At 41.4% G+C, this 21,090-nt stretch overlaps 1 protein-coding gene across 1 annotated transcript in view; it reads right to left on the reverse strand.

The window, feature by feature from the left end:
* Positions 1 to 9,041: 9,041 nt before the first annotated feature.
* Positions 9,042 to 21,090, reverse strand: part of LOC105078269 (putative adhesion G protein-coupled receptor E4P) — a 29,787-nt gene continuing 17,738 nt past the window's right edge. The window contains exons 11-17 of the mRNA XM_010966791.3: positions 19,681 to 19,875; positions 17,671 to 17,906; positions 15,734 to 15,800; positions 15,066 to 15,157; positions 13,674 to 13,854; positions 11,555 to 11,650; positions 9,042 to 9,976 (exon numbers count right to left, since the gene is read on the reverse strand). Of these exons, the coding sequence (XP_010965093.1) occupies positions 9,863 to 9,976; positions 11,555 to 11,650; positions 13,674 to 13,854; positions 15,066 to 15,157; positions 15,734 to 15,800; positions 17,671 to 17,906; positions 19,681 to 19,875 (981 nt within the window). The 3' untranslated portion in view covers positions 9,042 to 9,862. The remainder of the gene's footprint in view (positions 9,977 to 11,554; positions 11,651 to 13,673; positions 13,855 to 15,065; positions 15,158 to 15,733; positions 15,801 to 17,670; positions 17,907 to 19,680; positions 19,876 to 21,090) is intronic.

The following is a 21,090-nucleotide window of genomic DNA, read 5'->3' on the forward strand; positions in this document are numbered from 1 at the left end:
TCATCCCATATGCTGGTCCATGTTTGTTTCTTCTTAAAATTGTGTGGCCCCAGGACTGAGTCTTTTGCTCCAGATTGGGTGTGACCAGTCCAGAGCCTTGGTGGACCCTTGAGAGGCTTCTTCTGAAAATCCGCCTCAAGGGTATGCAAATTTTCCAGACAGCCACATCATACTTCTGGCTCATTTTGGACTTTTCAACACCATGTTCCAAACTCTCTTAGAGATATGAGAACCCAACTTGTTTTTAAAGACTTTCTACCCGTGAAATTATCAACACGGAAACACTCCCATTTAATGACAAAACCCCTGCAGATGTAATAATAAAGTTACCTGGTTTCAACACACCTGTTCATGCTGAAACGTGAAATTAATAGACCTGGAGAGCGAGGCATTCTTCCTGGATCCCATGGTACCGCTCACTATCTTGGAGTCCAGGTAGAAATTATGCAGCTTTTCCTTCATCCTTAGGTTCTCCTCAGACACAAAGTTCTCATTGATGATGGAGCCAATCGAAGCATAGGATATAAATGCAACAGCACCTGAGATAAAGAAGAAGGCCCCACTGGGTTTCAGTGATGCCCACTTGGTGGCCAGGTCAACAATTTAAGGGATCATCATGTTAAATCTCACTTGTGAATGGGATGCCAGGCCATTGGAAAAAATAATTTTCGTTCCCATTTGTTGAGCCTCTGCTCTGGGACAGTGTTCTGAGTGAGTCACTCACATAAATAATCACAGTTTAGTTTTATAATTCGGGGAAAATGAAGGTCAAAGACATTAACAACAAAGACCTCTGTACAACACAGGGCACTGTATTCAATATCTTGTAATAACCTAAAATGGAAAAGAATCTGAAAAAAATATATATATATTTTTTAAATGGAATCACTTTGCTGTACACCTGAAACTAACACAACAGGGTAAATCAACTATCCTTCACTAAAAAAAATTTTTTTTAATAAAAATGAGTCAGACAAATATCAAATAATTATGTTGCACACTTGAAACTAATAGTCAGTTACACCTCAATTTAAAATGTTTAAATTAAAAACAAAGCATAAATAAGTCAATAAATAATAAATACTAAAATTGTTAGGATTTTTTTGCATTATCATTTTTTTACTGAAGTGCAGTTGACTTCCAGTGTTGTGTTGGTTTCAGGGTGTACAGCAAAGTGATTCTGTTATACAAATATATATATATATATATTTTTTAAGATTCTTTTCCATTATAGGTTGTTACAAGATGTTGAATATAGTTCTCTGTGCTATATACTGGGACCTAGCTGTTTGTCTGTTTTGTATATAGTAGTGTGTATCTGCTAATCCCAAACTCCTAATTTACAGGTTCCCCCTCCTTCCCCTTTGGTCACCATAAATTTGTTTTCTATGCCTGTAAATCTGTTTCTGTCCCATAAATACGTTCATTTGTATTACTTTTTTAGATTCCACACATAAGTGACATATGATTCTTGCCTTTCTCTGTCTGACTTACTTCACTTAGTATGACCATCTCTAGGTCCATCCATGTTGCTACAAAGATAGGACTTTAAAAAATGAGCTAAAAGGCTAGTTTTTCTGGGGTTTTCCTGTAGGCAATGAGAAACCATTCACTGCTCATGTGCAGGGGAATGACACATGTGTTTTTTGTTGTTGTTTTGTTTTTGGGGGGGAGTTTGTTTTTTTTTCCTTTTTTTTACTGGAAGTACTGGGGATTGAACCCAGGACCTCGTGCATGCTAAGAACACACTCTACCACTGAGCTATACCCCTCTTCCCAACACATGTGTTTTAAGGACATTACCCTGTAGCATCGTGAAGGTTAAAGGCGAGTTAACGCAAAGAACAGACAGAGGAAGTCATTAAGAAACCCAGCATTCTATTCCTACTGTGAAACATTGCAAATAAACGAAATAGGAAATTGCTTTATTATCTTTTTTTTTTTTCCTGGCTGTGAGGGCTGCATGTGGACTTAGATCCTGGCGGCTTTACAAAAGCGTGGAACTTAGGTGACAATGAACGGATTCCGGGAATGTGTTATAAAGGAGCAACATGGAAGTTCACTGGGGAAGCTGTCGGGCTGTTTCTTGTAAGCCCCAGGGCCCCGTCTGCGCTACCTCCCACGCGCCCCTCCGCGATGGTGGCGCAGTGAATGGTCACCGTCTGATTTTCTGCTCTCAGCCTGAATGTCTTCTCCGGTGAGCAGCTCTGCTTAACCTTCAGCGTTTCAATGGCTAAAAAAACAGAGCACGTGTGGTCGACACCAGCATCCACTTACCCACCTGCTCCAGTGTGATCACACTCAGCTCGGGACAGGAGAGCGAAGTCTGCCTCCTGATTATTCTGGAGAAACGGAGTTCAAACCCAGTGAGAGTTTGGCCAAGTTCAAACAGTGAACTAGGGACTAACACATAATATAAATCATGTCTAAGTGCACAGCTCAGTGGCATTAAGCACATTCATGCTGCTGTGCAGCCGTCCCCACCCTCCATCTCCAGAACTTTCTCATCTTCCCAAACCGCAACTCTATCCAGGACAACACTGACTCCCCAGCCCCTCCCCAAGCCCCTGGCTTCCACCATCCTACTTTCCGTCTCTATGATTTTGAGTCCTCTAGGGACTTCCTATGAGTGGAACAGACAGTATTTGCCCTTTTGTAATGGGCTTATTTCACTGAGCATCATGTCCTCACGATTCAACCATGTTGTAGCAGGTGTCAGCATTTCCTTCTTTTTTAAAGTTGAAGAGCATTCCATTGTGTGGATGGACCACATTGTGTTTATCCAGTCATCTGTTGATGGGCACTTGGGTTGTTTCTACTTCTTGGCTATTACAAATACGGAACATCAATGTACAAACATCTCAAGACACTGCTCTCAGTTCTTCGGGGGTATATAGTCAGAAGTGGAATTGTCGGATCTTGTGATTACTCTAAGTTTAAAATTTTGAGGACCCACCATCCTGTTTTCCTTAGAGGCTGCACCATTTTACATCCCCACCAGCAGTGCATAAATGTTCTGGTTTCTCTGCATCCTTGTCAACACTTGTTATCTTCTGTCTTTTGACAATAGCCATCTGTGCTTCCTCAATTATTTACAATAAGAACTAAAGAGATCTCCCCACTCCAAAATTAAAGCCACCTCCTCTTCACTCCCTGCAGCATTTTTAGTGCCTAATGAAATGAGCTACTTCCAAACTCTTGACGGTGGGTCCCTGCAGAAAAAAATCAAAGAGATGAAATCCAAAATGGTCCCCGACAGTGAACGCTGGCGGTCCGTGTGCTGGTTCAGAGAAGAGTCTGTGCTCAGACCTGGTTGGAAGGTCCAATCCCTGGCTCTTCTGCCATTTAGGAAGCCAGGAACTCATGCCCTTTTTCTAGACCTCAGACTCCTTGTGAAGTGGAGGAGGTGACCACTCCTGTGTCCCAGCACTGCTGGGGGGATTTTGTGAGGTGAGGCACCAACTGGCCAGGACACAGCCCGGCGACACACAACCGGAGCTGCACTCACGAGCGTTGCGATTCCTTACCCATAAACTGCCCTTCCACCTTCTGCCTGCCTTTCCCATCTCCGGATGCAGCTGTAAAGACAGCCTCCTCCACCCTTTGCAGGTACAGCATCACCAGCAGAGCTTTCTCTTTTTGCTTCCCAGCGGTTAGCTGGGAAGTGAGGTTTGTGAGGATCGGATACGAGTCCTTTATCCCCTGTTAGAAACAAGGTTGCTTATAAGAACAGGAGGCTTTGTGAGGTCCAGATTCTTTACTCAAATAAATCTGAACTTGAGTTTTACCCAAACAAATCCACCAATAGCCCCCACCCCTCCAGCCTACTAATTCCATAATAAAACTGATTTCTTTCTCTTCTACTTTTGTAGAGCGCCTTTCTGGTCTGGGGAGGGAGAAGATTTTGTTTTGCAGGACACTTCCTTGACATTTTGCCACAGGATTTATTTAAAAAATAAAATTTTAAAGTGTAAAAAGAAGAGGCATCTATGCTCATTGACGGAGATTTGAGGGGGCTCAAAGTTCTGCCTGAACAACCCCACCCACCTCTACACATAAACTCCAAGGTACCTCTCTGAGATGAGATTGCCCCGAATGTGCAAACCCTGTGTCATGACCCATTCTGAGAACTTTTACAGGACTTGTGTGCTAAACTTTGTCTCAGTAGACGATCCCCCAGGGAGTCTTCCAACACTTTTCAGACCTATAGTATTTGTTTTGTTAAAAATATCCCTGTGCATTGGTCAAAGGGTCCAAAGTTGCAGTTAGGCAGGATGCAGGAGTCTTGAGATCTAAGGAACGGCACGATGAAAATGGTTAAGAATACCATATTTAAAAAAAAAAGAATATTGTATCATATACTGAAGATTTGCTAAGAGTAGATTTCAGGGCATCTCACCACACACACAAAAAAGGTAAATGTGTGAAGAAATGGATATGTTAATTAGCTTGACTGTTGTCATGCTAATTAATCATTTCATTATGTATATGTGTATCAAAATGCCGCGTCGTACTCCTGAGATAGGTAAAATGGTCATTCAAAGACATTTCTTAAAACTTATGTGAGGAGGGAGGGTAATAGTTCAGTGGTAGATCACGTGCTTAGCACGAATGAGGTCCCAATTTTAATCTCCAGTACCTCCATTAAATATATATATATATAGGTGGCTTTTTCAGAAGATTTTTAGGACAGTGAAATTACTCTGTATGATGCTGTAACGATGCATATATGTCATGGTACATTTGACAAAACCCACAGAATATACAACACCAAGAGTTGAACCCCAGCATAAACTGCAGACTTGGAGTGATACTGATACGTCAATGTTGGTTCACAGAAGTACCATCTGGTGCTGGATGCGTGCATGTCGGGGCAGAAGGCACATGAGAATTCTCTGTGCTTTCTGCTCAGTTTTGCTGTGAACCTACCACTGCTCTGAAACATAGAGTCTACTTCAAAGGGTAGGGGGGAAAAACTGTCCGTCCGAGACCAGAGCCAAGGAACCTCAGACCTGTAAGGACAGTCTTCCCTGCTCCATAGTCATGGGACAGCCTTGACAAACGGGTGCAAGTCTCTCTGCTGTTGTTCTGAGAATTGGTCTCCTTTAACTAAGAGAGAAGAAGATGATTTATTTTTCCTTTTTATTTTTTTTATTTTTCATCAGCTGTACTGTCCGTCTAGTCGTTTTTGCGGACGAGCTCCAAACGCACACCTTGAAACATGCAACCAAGACACAGCTTTGCCACCATCCAGCAGTGTGACCTTGAAAAAGTCATTTAAATCTCTCTGGGCATCGGTTTCCCCATCTGAAAACACAAGGGGTAGAATGGATGGTCTTGATTGTATCTTCAGGCTCTAAAATCTTGGATGATACTAGGGGGACCAACCATGCACATTGGCCAATTCCAGCCAATGTCTTTTCTTTCCTTTAACAGTACTATTGAGATATAACTCTCATACCATGTGATTAATCCATTTGAAGTGTACAGTTCAATGGGTTTTTAGTATATACACAAATCTGTACAACCAACACCACCATCAATTTTAGAGCAATTTAATCACTCCCCAAAGAACCGTGCATTCCCCAGCTATCATTCCTCAGCCTTTCCACCCACCTACCCCCAAGTCTTGAGGCAACTGCCAGTCTACTCTCGGGGTCTTTGGCATTTGCCAATTCTGAACAGTTCATATAAGTTGCATCATATAATAGGTGGCCTTTTGTGTCTGGCTTCTTTCACTGAGCATCATGTTTTCAAGGCTTATCCATGTTGTAGTGCAAGTCAGGGCTTCACTCATTTTCATGGCTGAGTAATAGTCCATGATATGGATAGGCCACATTTCTTTTATCCATTCATGAATTAATGCATGTGTTGGTTATTTCCACTTTCTGGCTATTGTGAATAATGTCCCTACGAACACTTATGTACAAGTTTTTGTGTGGAGCTACATTTTCAATTTTCTGGAGTGTGTACCTAGGAGTGGAATTGCTGGATCATATGGTAATTCCATATTTAAACGTTTGAGGAATTGCCAGGCTGTTTACCAGAGGAGCTGTATAATTTTTCTTTCCCACGAGCAGTGGATGAGGGTTCCAGTTTCTCCATGTCATCATCGCTCCTTGATTACGGCCTTCTTAGATACCCTGCACCAGGGCACCCTGCTGAGTACCCCCTGGATTCTTGATCCATAGAAACTGGAGGGTAATGATTGCTGTTTAAGCCAGTAAGTTCTGGGTTAACTTGTTATGCAGCAATATATGACGAATACACATGGGCACCATGGAAAAAAAGCCCACTCAGCAGTACCCCACTCCATTCTGACAGTATCTTCCTTCCGTGTGCCTTTTATCCAAGCAGATGCAAATTCATCAAGTTGTGATGCTTACCTGATTCTCACAGTTTTGTCAAAATGCATCCCTCTGGCCAAGTTTAAGGCAGTTATTACTTCTGATTTCTAGGACAGAAAAGGGATGAGGCAGATTAATGACACAGACTCATCACAGGAAAGAAAGTGCTTTGCTACTTTAATTAGAAGAGCTCTGTCTCCACAATCTGCAGGATCCTACATTCTAAAAGTCAAAAATGGGGATATAAGTAAGTAGCTGGGAAGGCTGTCGCTGGGCCCTTATTAAGAATTTTTCCCCTTTTTAAATTGAAGTATAGTCAGTTTACAATGTTACATTAATTTCTGATGTACAGCATAGTGATTCAGTTATACAAACATACATGAATATATTCCTTTTCATATGCTTTTTCATTATAGGCTATTACAAGGTATTGAATACAGTTCCCTGTGCTGTACAGTAGCAACTTGTTGTTTATCTATTTTATATGTAGCAGTTAGTATCTGCAAATCTCAAACCCTCAGTTTGTCCCTCCACCCCTCCCTTTCCCCATGGTAACCACAAGTTTGTTTTCTACGTCTGTAAGTCTGTTTCTGTTTTGTAAATAATTTCCTTTGTCTCTTTTTTTTTAAGATTCCCCATAGAAGTGATATCATATGGTATTTAGAGATTTTGAAATATAGCTTTCATTGTATCAGTGTTCATTTCCTGTTTTAAGAGTTGTACTAGGATTCTGATCAAAGAGATCTTCACATATTAAGGTATGGGGAAGTCATCCAGGCTCACACATGAGTTAAGTTGAATTTTATGCTTTCTAGAATAGCTTGTTTGTGACCTATCAAACATACAATGTACATCTGCTTCTATTATTAAAGAAAAAAGGTGCATTGACCAGAAGTCAAGACCGTCCACGTTAAAATTGAAGATTAAGTGCTTCCCTTCCTGAAGCACCAAGGCTGGTACTCTGGATGATACGACTCCCTTCCCAGGTACCAAGGCCATACTGACCCCCTGTGTACATACTGATCTGGTTTTTTTTGAAACCTTGAAGTAATGTATCCTTGACTTGTCTGATGTTCCTTGTTCTGGCAAAACATAAAACTGTGCTGAAAACCATTCTTCTCTGGAGCAGTTCCTCAGAGTTCTCTGAGAGGCTGCCTCTCAGGCTGTAGTCCTCAGTTTGGCTCAGATAAAACTTTTCTATTCCTATTATAGGCTGTTTATTGATTATTTTCACTGACAGTTCCCTAAGTTGTTAACATTATGGGCATTTGGGTGAAGGGCTTGTGTGAAGATTCCCAGTCCCATGGAGCCCAGAGAAGAGACCCACAGAACTTCCGAAGTGATACATCGGATGCTAAAGACATTGCTTCCACTGCACAGACGCCATGGGAGAAAAATCTCCAGGGCAAAGTGACCTGCATTGTCCCAACGAGGTGTTAGCGAAGGACGAATGGGAGCCACAGGGAAGGAGGGTCTATGAATATCCATCCACGTATCCACGTCCGACTTTGAAGATTAAAGCAATTTCCCCAGAGTTACACAGCTATTTAATTACAGAGTTGCGGTTGAGCACAAGTCAACTCCATCTGAACTCTTTGCACCATCTCTACTTGAATAATACAATGTAACTGTCTTAGAACCAAAGAAAATAAAATGTTTAATACTCACCACACAGGAAAACGTTTGTACTCTTGGCCATGGCTCCCCCAGCTTCTAACTGATAACAGAGGGGGAACTACGAAGCCTTATTTCCTATTTCTTAAAGAGTCTTGGGGGTTTCAAGAAGGGCAGTCTTCGTTGGTGTAATATTCATGGGTCAACAAGAAGTCAAATTAAAGGCAGGGTCGTGAGTGCAAGATCTGTAAGCCATCAGCTTCTACATCCTTTCCTTTGCAGAATTCTCTGATCACCTAAGCCACTCAATGAATCCAGAGATAAGGATTAGGCAGGTAGTCTGTTGACAAATTTAGGGTGCTAAGGAGCCAAGCCAGCAACTACTATGCCAACACTGCATGCTTGGCAATTCAAAAAATATCTATCTACACTCCCATTTTCATTGCAGCATTAGTCACAATAGCCAAGATATGGATATAACCTAAGTGCCCATCCCTGGGTGAATGGATAAAGAAAATGTGCTGTAATACATATACAAGAGAATGTGATTCAGCCTTAAAAAAGGAACTCTTGTCATTTATGACAAATTGAAGAGTCTAGAGGACGTTACGCTAAGTGAAATAAACCAGACACAGACGAACATGGCGTGATCTCACCTACACGTGGAATCTAAAACAGTTGAATCACAGAAACAGGGAGTAGGGTGGTGGTTGCCAGGGGCTGAGAGGTGGGGAGAGATGTTGGTCAAAGGATATAAAGTTTTAATTTTTTACTGCAAGGTGAATGAATTTGAGAGGTGTAACGTACCGTATGGGGACTATAGTTAACAATACCGTGTTGTATACTTGAAACTTGCTAAGAGAGTAGATCTTAATTGTTCTCATCAAGAATAAAAAATGCTAACTATTTAAGGGGATAGGTATTTAGCTTGACTATGATCATCATGGCTTGACTATGATGGTTATTTTACTATATATATAAGTGTACTATATATGTGTGATATATATATAGCATGTATATGTATGTATAGAGTGCACCTTAATCATCACATTGTACACCTTAAATCATCACATTGTACACCTTAAATATATACATTATTTTTATTTGTCAATCAAGAAAAGCCAGGGAGAGAAAAGAAAAATAAATAAACTTAAAAATAAACTGAATCAAAGCCATAGAACAGGATATTAAATATTAGGACATGCATCTCAGTGTTAGTAAATGAAGGGGGTTAAAAATAATAGTAAAATAGGAACATTTCAGATAGAAACAAAACAAATGAGATCAAATCACTGCTGTGACGTGCCACACTGCTTTGATTTGGGAACATTTATACTAGGACATGTTGGAGACGACACTAAGAAAACAAAATTCTCCGGTAGGTTCAAAACAGTTATCAGGCAAAGAAAACAGGAAAGGTCTGGCGACCTGACCACAAAATCCTTCCTGGTGACAATTCACCCCTAAGTGGGGATGGTGGTATATTTTTGCATTGCAAGACTGCAACCCCATTTTAAATATGAATCCCTATGGAAATTATTGCATTATGCAAATGCCAAGTGATGCAAGATCTTTGGGAGCACAGAATGCAACAGAGAGGCCAGAGAGGGATCTGTAAGCTGAATGCAGATGTCAGCCAATTCGTCTTCCACTAAGTGGTAATAATGGCTGGAAGAAGAAAATCCGCTTATTTTCCCTCATCGTTAAGAACGATTCCTTGAGCATTTAATTGCACGTGATGTACAATACAGATTCTGGATCTAAGAATTCCCCTATGTGCCCTCTCTCTATGGAGACAGAAGCCAAAATAGGGGAAGGAGTCATTTTCACGGGAATGGTAGGTGGACGGTGCCATTTGTCCAATCCATGTGTGACCACGAGGGGGCGTCGTCCACGCGCCGCTCAACTTTCTGTTTTTTGCCAATAAACAGTCACAAGTTGAGCCCTAGGCTGCGGCTGGACAGACGCAGGGTCTCTCCCACAGAAGAGCTCCGATGACTTGTCCAGTTTTTCTTGCTTGGGGAAAACAAAATGCAGAAAACGTTGAAGAGAAATGAACACCTCAGAAATTAACCAAAAATTCTAGCATGCCTAGAGATAAGTCAGAATTTCTCTAAGCTCAGGAATGAGGCCCTAATATCTGACTCTACAGCCTCCCCTCCACCCCTCAAACACCAACTATGATGGGGTTTTTAAAATTTTATATTACTTTACCTTTTCACAAACCTTTCCTGTCTTTGCTGTGTGGCAGACAGCCTTCTAAGCACTTAACATATATAACCTCATTTAATTCTCATGATGAGAAAGATACCATGATTATTCCCATTTTACAGATGGAGAAACTGAGGCTCAGAGATGCTAAGTGGCATGTGCAAAGTCACACAGCCTGGAGGTGGTGGAGTTGGGATTGGAACCTGGGCACTTGGGTTCCATTTAAACACAACAGTGATGGATCACTGAAACACTACGGAGGATTAATGAGAACCATAAAATTGACTACATGCTTTTCAGAATGTAAAGTGTTGCCCAAAGATACAGGATTATGATTATTGCTCAGGACCTTCTACATAGTTGACTCTTGATCACTTGGAATTAATAAAAAGTGATGCTGATGCAGTTCAGTGTACAGCGAAGTGTTTCCAGGTACATTATTTTGGGAGCTTGTTTGGAGGGTCTAGCAGGGGAAGGCAGCTACTCGTGTGCCCTTGACCGAGAAGAATGGGCCTCCTCTATTGAGGATGGTCGTCCTCTTTGACTGAGCGCTGGCAGCTTCAGGAGGCACGCACATGGAGCGGCGAGGGAGGAAGGGGACACCTGCCTAGCCAGCCAGATCAACCGAATCAAACCTGGCGATCCATGGGGTGACAGATGTTGCAGCCAGATCGCCCTCACATCCCAGGTATATTATTTTGATCCCCAACCAATCAGACATTTCAATGACAAGTGAATTGAGGCTCAGAGAGGTTAAGCTGCTTCCTAGGCATCTACCAGGAGAATACAAAAGAGCCAAGATTCGAACTCAGATTTGGTGAACCCCAGAATCCATGTGACATGTTTTTGGTGACCACTGTTGTTGAGACAGTTCATTTACACAGTTCGAGTTGACATATCCTTTGACCGTTGGTGATTCCAGACAAGGCGTGACCAGTGGCATTTAGTGTGAAAATAGAAAAATTTTAGGACAGTCAGCAGCCACTAAACAGAATTATCCTCAGTGTGAAACTGTGTGTCCCATGAACAGCTTGTCCCTAAATGTGTTGACCATCTGAAGGAATGAACAACTGGTGGCAACCAAGGAAAGCTGTCAACTTTTGGAAAACAGATCTGACTTTGAATTCCTCTGACTGCTGAGCAGCTGTGAGCAAACCACCTGAGCTTTCCCAGCTTCTGTTCCCCATCCTTACGCAAGGAATTTAGATATTCAAATTAAGTGAGCAATTTCCATGGGCCGGGCATTATCTAGGCAGAAAGGAAACAACAGTGGCCAAAACAAAGAAACTTACAGGAAGAGGAGATTGACCAAAACACTTTAAAGACTAAGACAAGATGTTGGGCCGAGACAGGCGCACGGCATTGCAGGAGAGCACATCGTACCATTTTGGTGTGGGTGGCGACGTGCGATACCTCAGTGCTTTCAGTTTCGGCCTCTTTCCGCAACCCTCTAAGCCATTTCTGGAATTCCATTCGCACCTAAGGGATACAGAGGCTCATGTTACATGCAGAGCTTGGTGTGGGAGGAAGGACTCTCAGATAAGAAACTGAAGGCATAGAGGCCAAGCCCTGCTCTCTACTGCCTTTCCATTGGTTCTCTGCATAATCCTGGCCGTGCTCATGTTGATTCATTTGATTTAAATTCAACTTCCTTGGCTGTTGAAGAGGTGTTTACTAAATGACAGGCTCTATAAGGATTCTATATATGGCGATAATCAGGATGTTGATGGTGTTGATGATGGTGGTGGTGGTGGCAGTAATGATGAAGGGAATTATGGTCATAAGGATGATGATAATGAAGATGCTGGTGGTGGTGGTGGTGGTGATGACAATGATGAAGGTCATCCTTTATTGAACACTAACTATGTTTGATGCACTCTATACCCAATATGTCATTTAACACTTGCATAAATCCAATGAGAAAGGTACTTTTCTTACTCCCAATTAATGAAGAATTTGAGGTTCTTGGAGGTAAACTGACTTGTCTAAGGTCACATAGCCAGCATGCAAAACCTTGTCATTCTTACCCAGAGCCCTGACACTAGATCACCCACTGGTTCCATGAATGGCTTCCGTTTAACTTCATTAACATATTATTTTAAATACATCTAAATATTTCATACTCGACATTAATTCACCAGGACACTTAAGTTGTATTTTACTTCTTCTGTGTGTGAGGAGGCCCAAGCATTAAAAAGGAACTAAAAGGTGAAATAGAAATTAATGATGTGTTAAGATGGTCTTTTTGTTACCAGCATCTGAACTGCCGGTAGCTCCACTCAACAGCAAAGGGGGGAGGAGGGGGTACCAGGAAAACTATTCCCAATCTTTATTTTATAAAGAGCAAAATTACAATGGCCCTCACTGAGAACTTAATGTGGACCACAAACTTCTAGGAGATTTATATTACATTATCTCATTTAATTCTCCATCTTGCAAGGTATGTAGTGCCGTATTTGCAGATGAGAAAACTGAGGCTCAGAGAGTAAGGAACCTGTGTAGAGTCACATAGCAGCCCAGTCAGTGGAAATACTGGGATTAGAACTGAAGTTTTTCTGAGTTGGTAGTAGATTATGCCAAATATTCCAGTGTCCCTCCGATAGCGCACCTGACTGCAGGATGGTTATTCAGCCTCTCTCTGGTGAATCCAGGAATGGCCACGTGAATTGCTTTGGCCAATGAAAGAGAGCTAAGCTGTGCTTTGCCACAATCTCCTTTCTATTCGCTATGAGAACACCAATGTTCTAAATAGGGGCTGCCCCTTCAGCCTCTATCACAGTGTGAAGACAATATAGATCAAGCCGTAGCTCTGAACATGAGCAAGAAATAAACCTTTGTTGTCGTATGCTACTGAAATTAGAGACGGAGGGGCTGTTTGTTACTGCAGCATAATCTACCTTATCCAGACTGATACATGCTCTGCTATGAACTGAATGTGTCCCCCCTGAAATTCATATGTGAAAGCCCTAACCCCCTCAACGTGACTATATTTGGAGATATGACCTTTATGGAAGTAACTGAGGTTAAATGAGGTCATAAAGGTTGAGCTCTGATCCAACAGGATTAGTGTCCTTATAAGAAGAGACACAAAAGCTCACTCTCATTCTCACTCCCACATGAAGATACATGAAGAAAGTGGCCATCTACAAAGAAGAGTCCTCACCCGAACCCAAATGCACTGGCACCCTGATCTCAGGCGTCCACCCTCCAGAACTGTGAGGAGATAAATTTCTGTTGTCTGAGCCACTGTGGCGGTCTATGGTATTTTGTTACGGCAGCGCCAGCAGACACTGCATGCTCTTAAGAGATATGTTAGGATTCTGAATGGATGAGACTCAGAGCAGATGGCCTACCCAAGCATGTGCTTCTAAACTCTCTTCCCAGAATCAAGGCAACACCAGAAATACAAATACAAAAGGTCAGAGAAGAGCAAGAATATGAACAAGAAGTCAAGAAGACTCTGGGATGAGGCTGGTGAGACACAAAAAATAATCTGCCTTACCTGGCGATTAAGGAGACAGTGTACCACGAAGAGCAGAACTCCCTGCAGGATATTGATGACGGTGAAGGCGTAGGCAATGACCGATTCCATTGTCTTCCCAATTTCTTCAACCATAAAATAACCAAGGCCCCAAGAACAGCCCAGGATAAATAGCTGAGCAATGGCTTTAAATGTCATGGCTCTGAGAAGGGAAGAAAAAGAATGACAATAACTATCATTTATCACTGTCACTACATGTTGCGCACCATGCCAGATGCTTTGCACACGTTGCCTTCAGTAAACCTCACACCCTCATGTGGCGAAGTGACTTAAAGTCATGCAACTTGAAGAAAGTAGAACCCATGTTTCTAATCCCTGCCTCTGGGAATAATGCTTTCTCCTTCTCTTGGAAATGATTTCTCTGCAAAGCCTTTTGCCTGGACCTATCGAAATATTCGTGGAAAGGGCTTTCTAGAAATTTCTATTGAAAATTTTAGATGATGATAGTATCATGACCAGAATATAATATAGTATTGGGTTTCTTCCAAAAAAAAAAAACATGTGTTTTGTGAAATGGAGTGGTATTGTTGATGGAGACTGGGAGAGCTGGTGCGTGTGTGTGTGTGAGTGTGAGTGTGTGTGTGTGCACGTGTGTGAGCCTGCATTCATCCACAGAGGTACAGAGGGAGGAGGAAACATGAAGAAAGGTGACGCCCTCTCTCTCCAGGATGGAAGACCCCGAGGCTAAGAGATTAACATTAAGTTGATCTGTTAAGTAGATGAGATCGAAGCCAGGGTCTGAAATTGAGCAGATATTCCTTTAAGTCATATCCATGTGACTCTCTGATGCAACAGTCTTACCTGCCCTTGAGCAAGGTGCAGAGTTTGCTCCTCTTCTCAATAAGGATATTAGTAGTGCCCACACACAGGTGTGAGCTGTGAGCATGCAGTGAAATAATATTGATAAATGCCCAGCATCTAAGTTCCTAGTTCATATTAGTTGTCAGCACTATTTTTAAGCCTTTAGATCATGATTGGTGAGAACTGAGTTACTACAACCAAGGAGAATGGAGAGCAGAAGGGGGTAAACTCTCCGGAAGGAGAAAGCTAATACTCTGGGCATTTCGTATGAAGTATTTTCTCAATGCTCTGGGCATTAACTTCATATGAAGAGTACATGACACAGAGGAGGCACCCAATGCAGGGTTTGTTGACTGAAGAGATGATGTTGTACATTAAGTTAACTGAAAATTATAGTTTTTATTTCTTCGATAAGTTGGCCCTCATATACTCTTTCTCTAGTACTAGGAACTTTCATATCATATTTTTATATAGGATTTCCTTTCCCAGGCAGTGTGGTCCTGTAGGGAAAAAAAATTTTTGTGGATGCCACTGGTTCTGGTACCGTCTTACCTGGTGTCCTGAATGGTGGAAACTTCTTTATTGAGGGAGGAAAGTCTGCTTCTCAAAATCCACAGAACTTGGAAGTAGAACACCAAGTTTATCTGTAGAAACAGCATGGAAAATTGACATGGAATTTTCTTTTAAATCCTTGTCATGCAACCCAACTTTAGGTAAACCTAAGAATCCTTTCCCAAAAGATGCAGGCTTCATAAGGATGATACGGACACAGGCTCTGGTCTTGGGTACAGCACACGCGTATAACCTGTGGCCCTCGATGGACGATGAGAACGACATACCTGTCATTCAAGCCAGGACGCCCTGAGAGTAAAAGGATGCTATTCATACTTACACCAGGACAACAGATGGAATCAGAAAGCTCCCGGCAGACAGAACAACATCACTCTATGTAGAGTAAGAATTACTAAATTTTGTTAAATGAACAAGTACCAGATTTTTGAAAGAATCCCTTGCAGAGGGTTATCTTATATCAAAGTAACCAGTGGGCTGGGGGAAGAGGAGGAAAGACATGTGAAGACAGTATTTCCAGTAAGAGGGGCTGATCACATTAAGCTATATTCCCTTATCTTCATCTCATTTCCACCTTCACAGATAAGAAACACCCTCTATGCTTGGCTGACCCAGGTTGGACACACCAGTAAATATCACTGGTCACCTACCAAGATAATGAGGGCCACTGGCCCCGTGAAGCTCCAGATGAACCCTTTATCAAGCTTGAGCCAGCAGCTGTTGAGAGAAAGATAAGCATTAGCTGCTTACTCCTTAGGAGACGGCAAAGGACTTGAATTCAGGCTCCTGTAGTGATATCTGAGCAGTACGTCCAGCTGTTTATTTCAGACTCGGATTTTCCATGGGATTAGACATAGATCCTCATCTCATACAAGCTGTATGCTTTGAGCCTCAGTTTCCCCAGAAGTATTGGGAAGATTAAATAATTACCATGGTTATATACCAAGCCTTTAAGTCAGAAAGTATCAGGTCTCTGACTCTGTTTCTCTCCTTCAACATTGTGTTAGCTATTCTGAGTCATCTGCCTTTCCACGTAAACATGAGCATCAGTTTGTCAATATCTGCAAAATAGTTTTCTGGGATTTCGATTTGGAACACATTAAATCTATAGATCAAGTTGGGAAAAACTGATTTCTTGACAAAATTGAGTCCTCCTATCCATGAACATAGACTATCTCTTCATTTATTTGAATCTTCTTTGATTTCTTTTATCAAAGTTTTTCTCATATAGGTCTTGTTGGAAAGATTAAGTGAGATAATGTTCATACAGTTTTTGAGTACAGCTCCTGGCAGAGTTAAGATCAATAAATGCAGGTATCTTAATAATAAATGATTGCTAAAATAAAAAAGAGTAAAAATAACAAACGATAGCTACAAAAAACTATCAACACTAATAATTAAGCATAGTCCATGTACCAAGTATTCTAGTCACCAAATATTTCTTATTCTATCATGGTTTATGTTTGCAAAGGTGGTATAATTTATTCTGAAAGGGGACATAGTGGTATGAAGCTGGTAAAAGTAACAAGCAATTGCCAACACTTAGTCAGCAGAAAACCTCCCACACTTAGACATATTCCAAGAGTTGCAAACAATGGCCCACAAGCCAAATCCAGTCCACCCCTTGTTTTTGTAAATAAAAATTTACTGAATCACAGCCACACCCATTCATTCACATATTGTCTATGACTTGGATGCTTTCACACTACAAGGGCAATGTTGAGTAATTGCCACAAATGGTTTGCAAAACAAAAATAGTTACCATCTGGCCCTTTATAGAAAGTTTGCCAACCCCTGATCTACCCCATCGTTATATCGCCAGAATCATCTGGCTAGACAGAGGGCTTAAGCTGGAGACAGGGCATCTCTTGGACTTAAAGAGGGACATTCTCACACATGTTTTAGCACAGGCATACCTGCTTCTGAACTCAAGCCTCATTACCAAAATACTAACCTCTTCAACTAACTTTGTGGAGCTTTGAAAACTTCTTTAGTGAAGCAGCAAAACATTGCCCTGCAGAACGCTGCCTTGGGAATTCTGACTTACTCTCTTTTTAGCTTGAATAGATACACTAAGCCCTAGATTTCCTGTGCATGAGATAATGAACAGTGACAACTTTGTAAGATAATGAAGAGAATGAGATGAGACACTAGCTACAGGAAGCACTATCTCTGATGTATCACAAGACTTTGTTATTCTGTATATTTTGGAGATTCACCTCAACCTATTCAACCTACTCGTTCAGAATCCTACAAACATAGAGCTCACAGGTTCTTAACGTGGGGTCATGGATTTGCTTTTTTCATCCCTGAATTTCCCAAAGTTATATTTCAATATTTAGTGTGTACATACATTTGTCTGGGGAGATAGCCTCTGGATTTCACCAAAATTCTCAAAAGGATCCAACCCAAAGATGCTGAGAAATATTGCTCTAGGGATTTCCAAGAGAAAATAGAATTCAGGCTTAAGGAAGGACTAGTTGGAACTATAATTCATAATTGGAAAATCTATTTTTAAAAAAATTGTTTCGGATTATGTATTGGCCATGGACACCACTTCCACCATAAATGAATTCATCTTGCTTACTGAGTATACGTTCCATAATTTTTGTGTCCTGCTATTGCAGAGACAGCCACAATCAGAGCTGGGAGCCCGTAGCCGAAAGGGTACATGAACCTCTTCTTGAATCTGCCTGCGCTGGTGTAGTTGGCCACCTTGAGGTTCCTGACAGTGAGGAAGAGGTGGAGCCCTTCGAGAAACATCCAGGTGAAGGAGGCCAAGTAGAGGTAGTGCAGCACACCTGCAATGACGGAGCACAGCACCTGGAAGAGAGGCAAGAGTTAGGGGTGTGGAGCTCATGTGGTCTGTCCCTGGTTATATTCTTGGCACTTGTTATTTCCTGGATGCTGGTCTGGGATTTCAGTTCTAGCACCTGTGGCTTTTTGCCCACAGGCAGTACATTTTCTGGGGGCTCTCACTGGCCATTGAAATGTGCTTTTCCCATGCATGGGGCAGGCCAGAAGTGCCAAGAAATGAAGCAGTCCACAAAGCCATAATAGGCAAGGGTAGTAAATAAATACTCTATTGACCTAGCCTTTAGGGTGGATATGATGGTCAATTTTATGGGCCAGCTTGACTGGGCTAAGGGATGTCCAGATAGCTGGTAAAACATTATTTCTGGATGAGTCTGTGAGGCTGTTTCCAGAAGAGATTAGCATTTTAATCAGTAGACTAAGAAAGATCACCCTCACCAGTAAAGGTGGGCATTATCCAATCCTTAAGGGCCTGAATATAACAAAAAGTTAGAGAGGGGGAGAATTTGCTCTCTCTGTTTGAGCTGGGACATCCATCTTCTCCAGCCTTCAGACATCAGAGGTCATGGTTCCAGTAAATGTTTATTTATAAAAACAGATGGTAGGGGCCAGACTGGGTCTGAGCACTGTAGTTTGACAACCTCTGCCTGTTTTCAGATAAACAAACTGAGGCCCAGAGAGGTTAAAATCTCCCCCAAGGTCACACAGCTAGTAAAAAAAAAAAAAAAAAAATGGATTTGAAACCCTAACTATCTCCAGAGACCATAATTACTCATAACCATAGCACTATACTGCCTCTCAAAAAAATTATTGTGCTTTCATAACCTTCAGACTATGGGATGATAGTGTTTTAGGGTTCAAAGGAGCCTTGGAGAACATCTAGTTCCAAATCTTCCTGTATGTGATGATGATCATGATCATGGTGAAGATAAAAGGTAACATTCCCTGAGGGATTAATCCAGATGATTTCAATGTTTTATCTTGCTAGGTCCTTACTAAAGCTCTATGACAATGCTTCTGTTTTGGAGAGGAAGTTTTCAATGGGAAAACTACTTTAACAACAACATAGAGCAAGTAGGATGAAGAGTTGAGATTCACGGGTAGATTAGTGTGGCAAAGCCACCGTCCACCAAAAATTCAAGCCTCCTTCCAGCCCCAATTCTAGAATATAGATTTGTCACTAGGGAATGCCTTCCCAGCCAGAGACTACATTTTCCAGCATGCCTTGCAGTTAGGTGTGACCATGTGACTGAATTCTAGCCAGTGGAATTTAAGAGGAAGTGACATGCACCACTTCCTGAGGTGGTCCATATAAATCTCTCTCCTAGGACTCCACCGTGTTTTTTCTCTTTGGCCAGTTGGCCAAGATGGAAAGGACCCCAGGATGACCTTGGAAGCTGTGCATGGAAGATAAAAGAGCCTCCACTGGCCTGAAGTTGGAGGAGAGACACCCTTCAAACCTGTTTGTTTACCCTCTACTGATCCATATGGAAAAAATTAACTACTCTTTTGATAAACTACTGGGATTTTGGAGTTTATTTGTTACAGCAGCTGTTGTAACACTATCTAACACCATCAGTCTGACGCTCAGTCACTTTGCTAAATGGCTCTTCAGAAAGTACAGGTCTTGTTCAAAGTTATATAGGAGGAGAGTTGAAATGGAAATGCTTGTTTTTTCCCCCTACACCATCACTGCTGATCATTGCCTCTCTCCCCATCTTTCCTCAAATCAAGATGGCTAGATTGGATTATGACAACAAGGCAATTTGGTTAAATCACCTACCTCAGGCTCAGTTTGGTTAATCCCTGTGAGGAAGAGGAGGTGGGCCAGGAAGAGGCAGATGGAGAGGTGCAGGTGCAGGGAGGTGCTGGTGTTCTGAATGGGCCGGCACAGGAGGAAGGTGAGGGCTGCCAGGAGGAGGCACAGCAAAGAGAGGCTCAGCCCCACATAGGTGATCACAGTCAGCACAGGATCTTCCTATGAGCCACCAAAGGAGGAATCCATTATAATTTCCAGTTCTATTGTCATGATTCTAATGAAGCATCAGATGGGCTTCCCAGTTCAGTCTCCCAAACAAGTGGCTTAATCTCACTGAGATCTGGTGATCCCTTCTTCAAAATAGGGGCAGCGATAGCATTTATCACACAGGGCTGTTGAAAAACTAAAGCCAGCAGTGTCCAATAGAAGTAGGTGAGCCACATGGGCAGAGCTCAAGTGGTGGAGCACATGCTTAGCATGCACGAGGCCCTGGGTTCAATCTCCAGTGCTTCCATTAAATAAATAAATAAACCTAATAACAACCCCCCCAAAAACTAAATAAATAAATATTTTTTAAAAGAAAAGAAATAGGTGAGCCACATGCACAATTTTAAATTTTCTGGTAGCCATATTTTTGAAAATGTAAAAAGAAACATGCCAAATTAATTTAATAGTATATGTTCAAAAGACTGAGTTCAACGTGTTGAATGTAATATAATTAATATAATAATATAACAAAATATAATCAGTTCAAACTACAGTCAATGTAAAACAATTATTTTTTTAAACTGAAGTATAGTTGATTTACAATGCTGTATTAATTTCTGGCGTACAACATAGCAATTTAGTTATATATATATATATTTTTTCTTTTTCATTCAAGGTTACTACAAACCATTAAATATAGTTCCCTGTGCTATACAGTGAGACCTTGTTGTTAAATGCAAAATAATTATTAATGAGATATTTGATATCCTTTTTTTTCCATATTAAGCCTTAGAAATTCAGTGTATATTTTACACTGAGTGCTTCTCAGCTCAGATGCTCTGCTTTCAATGGTTAAAGTAAAACGTGGTCAAACAGTAAAGTTGAGTTTAATGCAAAAATATTTTGCACTGCTTCTTAATTTAAATAAGTTACAATTAAGTAAAATTTAGTTTTGTTCTTCAGTCCCACATGTCACATTTCAAGTGTTCAATAGCCACATGTGACCGGTGGTCCTTTTGGGCAACGGCACTCAAAAGTCATCTCATGAAGGCTGGGATTTCTTTATCTGTCTTGTTCTCTGCTGTATCTACAGTGCCTAGGGTGGCATCTGATATAGTAGGTACTCATGAATTTGTTGAATGAATAAAATGAAGCTGTGCATTTAAATATGCAATATGATGGTTGACTTATAGTAAATGCTCAATAAATGGGTGCTAAAAGGAAATG

This window comes from Camelus bactrianus, chromosome 22, assembly GCF_048773025.1.
Source record: "Camelus bactrianus isolate YW-2024 breed Bactrian camel chromosome 22, ASM4877302v1, whole genome shotgun sequence".
Lineage (NCBI taxonomy): Eukaryota > Metazoa > Chordata > Mammalia > Artiodactyla > Camelidae > Camelus > Camelus bactrianus.